Source organism: Chaetodon auriga, chromosome 11 (assembly GCF_051107435.1).
Source record: "Chaetodon auriga isolate fChaAug3 chromosome 11, fChaAug3.hap1, whole genome shotgun sequence".
NCBI classification, from domain to species: Eukaryota; Metazoa; Chordata; class Actinopteri; order Chaetodontiformes; family Chaetodontidae; genus Chaetodon; species Chaetodon auriga.
This window is the reverse complement of record NC_135084.1, coordinates 6,248,731-6,252,697: the sequence shown is the minus strand read 5'-3', so window position 1 is coordinate 6,252,697 and position 3,967 is coordinate 6,248,731. Positions and strand designations below refer to the sequence as shown.

Below are 3,967 nucleotides of genomic sequence, written 5' to 3'. Positions count from 1 at the left end.
TGGATTTCATTCCAGCTCTCAGGCAAAAGTTGGAGACGGGTTGGCTCTAGAGGGTGTGGTTTCGCACAACACGGCCAATCACGTATTCGGTAGGCGTTTTTCTGCGTTGCATTACCCAGAGGTCTGCGTTTGATTGACGGATACTGTACACCAATAAGAAGCCGGAGCGCTATTTTATGGATAGACAACCTTATGAGGGGCGGTCTGCAACACTTTGTCGGAAGTGACGTTTCTGATGTGCAGCATGGACCATCGCTGAGTCAAGTCTACGCGAACAATACAGGAAACTGAATAAATGTAACTTCAAAGTCATTTAGTTAAACAAACATTTGAGTTGGTAATCTTGTTTCTCAAAATATTTTGCACAAAATGCTGTTTTCAATCGTGTAATGACATAAAGAATTGAAATATAAACATAAAGTTGATAAGAGTTACGTTTTATTCTGTTATCGGGCATGTGCTTTCAGCTTTGTTTATTCTGAAAAGGAAATACCGGAAGGAAAAGCTTTTTATGCTTTAACTTGACATTAGGTAGAGCCACCAGCTGAAGCAGTAGAGCTGTAAGTAAACCACATGCTGAACTGAGGTGAATGCTGCTCATATTTAACTTTACCTAACTTGGCTGTCCAACTCTTTGTAAGCGTTTCGCAGTTTTATTGTTTCTGTGTTTGCTGTGGCTATCTCGACTTTTAATTTTGGACAGAGAGTTAATGCCAGACAGCTAGCAAGTTGGCTAACATCAGTCCTAGCACTATGACTTTTAGCCAAGATGAAACGAAATATGCCGAAACCGAACAAAGTGTGTGTGTGTGTGTTTGTGTTTCTGTTTCTGTGTGTGTTTGTGTGTGTGTGTGTGTTTCTGTGTGTGTTTGTGTCTACATTAACGAGTACTATCTATCTAGACCTGCTCTATATGGGAAATGGTATGAGGCAACTTTTGTTGCGATTAGACGAAAAATACATGAATTGCATCAAATGGTGTGTGTGTGTGTGTGTGTGTGTGTGTGTGTGAGTGTGTGTGTGTGTGTGAGAGAGAGAGAGAGAGTGAGTGAGTGAGAGGTTTAGAGGTTGACATATAAAGAAAAACTGCTAATTTGCAAATAGCAGGTGGTGGCAGGTCTTCTATCCAAACCAATATAAACCCAGTTTGTATTCCTCATATCACAGTCATGTTGCAGATTTTTAGAGGATGAAACACTTGTTTTAGCTTCACACTCATACAGTCATGAAAATAATTTACCTATTGGTGTGCTCCTCACACAGGCCAGAGTCATGGTGGTGAAGAAGAAGACAGCCAAAGTAGAGGCTGTGGTTTTGGATGAGGAGAAACTGCACAAGCTCATAGGTAATGTGGCCAAACTACTGATGTGCAAACCAACTTTTTAAAATACAAATCAGAGACCTGTAATTCATCCTGCTGGGACTCCCCAAAGGATATTGCATGTCAATTACAGTACAGAGCTCTCCCAGTCCAGATGTGTATTACTACATTATATATGTCATAGTATTTCATGTTTTCTGTGCGATCTTTCCTAGCATCCCTCTCTGTGGATGGAGGAGAGGATGGAGTCAGGCAGCTTGCCCACACCCTGCAGTCCTGTTTGGAGCTGACAGAGCCAGTGCAGCAGATCCAGCTGGTTCAAAAGGTTGATTTTTTTAATAATAGTATAAAAATGTTTCATTATTTAACAAGCTATGTCATACAGAATGTGACCGTTGTGTGTCCACCCGACACCAGGCAGGCTCCCAGCTGGAGTCACTGAGTGAGGAGCAGCCTGATGGAGTTCTTCTTGAGGCCTGTCTACACACTCTGTCTCTGGTCTACACCTCACTGCAGGCCAAGAATCCCCTACGACGAGCCATTGCCAGGTACATAGCTAAATTTGAGTATTCATAGTTTGTGACACATCTATGTAAGTCAATGAGAACTTATCCTTCTGTGCTTGTAAGAACATAGTTTCTCACGGTTGGGATGGCAGTCGTTCATTGTAAGTTGTTTCCCACCTTGTCTGTTTACTGTATATTCTTAGATTCACTGGGACTGTAGTCACAAAGGATCTTATCTTACCTGTAGGAGCTAGAAGTTCTCCTCCAACAGTTTCCTCTGAAGAGCCGTTCGCAAAGCTGCTCAGAGCAACTTTTAGCAAGGAACGAAGAGAGCTCCTAAGCTGAGGAAAGTGGTGGGGTCGACTCCTGCTGCTGTAATTCTGTCAGATAGCTGAGGCTGAGCTCACCGACTCTGCACACTTTTACTGGTGTCCACATAGCATTGAGTTATGCAAACTGCCATCTCCATTGTTATTGGATTGTTTTCAATTTGTTGGTGAGCTGATGAGCTGAATGGTCGTCATCAAAATATGGATTAATAGATCATTTTCGTTCTGTTTTTACACAACAGTGATGCACTGAGACACATTACCAGCAGCTGACTCACTGAGAGTCCTCTGGACTACAAGTCTAATTGAGTCTAATATGCTTTTAGTACTGAATTACTCTCAGACCAAGAACTTTGAAGTCCTAAAATTAGGACTGACAACCCTTATTTTTAGTCGTTTCTCTTGGGGCGTTTGAGCCAGTCACCCACTAATCAGAAGGTGGTTCGATCCCTGGCTCCTCCAGTCTGCATGGCTGCCCAAGACACTGAATCCCAGACCTGGGCCAGATATTGAACCCAGATTACTCCAGATGCTCTGTCATCAGTGTGTGAGTGTGTGTGGTGCTGTGAATGGGTGATTGTGGCATGTGTTATAAAGTGCTTTGAGTGGTCAAAGTGGACTAAATAAGTGCAAAATAAATGCAGTCCATGTACCAAATGAAGTCCATCTGGCAGATAGGAGCTGCTTTTAGCCTCATGATGTTTTGTGATTATGGTCCTTGATGAATAACACGTCTCTGTGTGGCTTCTCTCAGTGCCTTAGGGTCAGTCCCAGCCTGGCTACAGGAGCGTACTGTAAACAGCTTGTCTGCCTGCGTATTCGACTGTCTGTCCCACCCAACTTCAGACAGATATCCACACATCGTAGACACCATCACTGCGTGCCTGGATGGCTTCACTCTTGGTGAGCGGGTCATCGTCTTTGCTCCTAAAGCAGATTTATTCTGCTTTTGATCATGACCGATATCTGATAATTCTTCCTGTTCTTCAGGTCAGTAACTACCTTTCCAAATTTTTTTATCTCCAGGTGAAAGATGTATTAACAAACTGCTGCTTGAAGGTTAGTGACCAACTTACTTGTTTAACTTTTAACTTAAAGAGAGGAATGTCTCATTTTTACAAAGACCTCTCGTTGACTCTCTTCTCCACTGTGTAGTGTTGCAGTTCCTTCACAAGGGATTGACTGAATACCTTCACCAGAACAGGTATACAGTCATACTTTACATTCCATATTTCTTCCCTGTCATATCTGTTTTGTACTTTAGATTTGTTCTTACCGTATAACTGTGTCTCAGTATAACAGATTGGTCTGACGCTGTCTGTCTCTGTCCTATTACAGTCCAATCAGCCAGGTTAAATGTTGATGCATGAGAGATGTTGGTGACAGTGCTTAGCTTGTCGTTGATCAGTGAGTCTCTGTTGCCCCCTGCTGTTGTCCAAGTGGTCTAGCAGGTCGTCACATAGCGCAGGCCCAGCTGATGCAGTCCTGTCTGGCTGCAGTAAAGACTTCCATGCTGGTGATCCAGAGATCCCAGGACACCATCAGCGCTGCCCTGCAGGCTGAACAGAGTCACGGCATGCTGGAGGACACACTGAGCAGCCTCCTCAGCTGCTACATACACATCCTCACTGATGGTAAGAAACAAAAATGAACCAAAAAATGTGGTATGAATGATTCTGAGTATGTTCAGTAACAATAAATGTGCTGTAAGCAGCTTCAGGGGAGCAGATTGAGTGCTGTTCATTGCTCAGTGGAGTCTCAATTAATGCTTTTCATTAATTGATTAACTGATTGCTTCAGAATTTTGGGCA

General features: G+C 43.1%; 1 protein-coding gene across 1 annotated transcript in view; it reads left to right on the top strand.

The window, feature by feature from the left end:
* Positions 1-539: 539 nt before the first annotated feature.
* Positions 540-3,967, top strand: part of thada (THADA armadillo repeat containing) — an 83,327-nt gene continuing 79,899 nt past the window's right edge. Inside the window, exons 1-8 of the mRNA XM_076742968.1 lie at positions 540-560; positions 1,264-1,345; positions 1,537-1,646; positions 1,739-1,869; positions 2,911-3,059; positions 3,183-3,215; positions 3,312-3,360; positions 3,597-3,790. Coding sequence (XP_076599083.1) covers positions 1,273-1,345; positions 1,537-1,646; positions 1,739-1,869; positions 2,911-3,059; positions 3,183-3,215; positions 3,312-3,360; positions 3,597-3,790 — 739 coding nt within the window. The 5' untranslated portion in view covers positions 540-560; positions 1,264-1,272. The remainder of the gene's footprint in view (positions 561-1,263; positions 1,346-1,536; positions 1,647-1,738; positions 1,870-2,910; positions 3,060-3,182; positions 3,216-3,311; positions 3,361-3,596; positions 3,791-3,967) is intronic.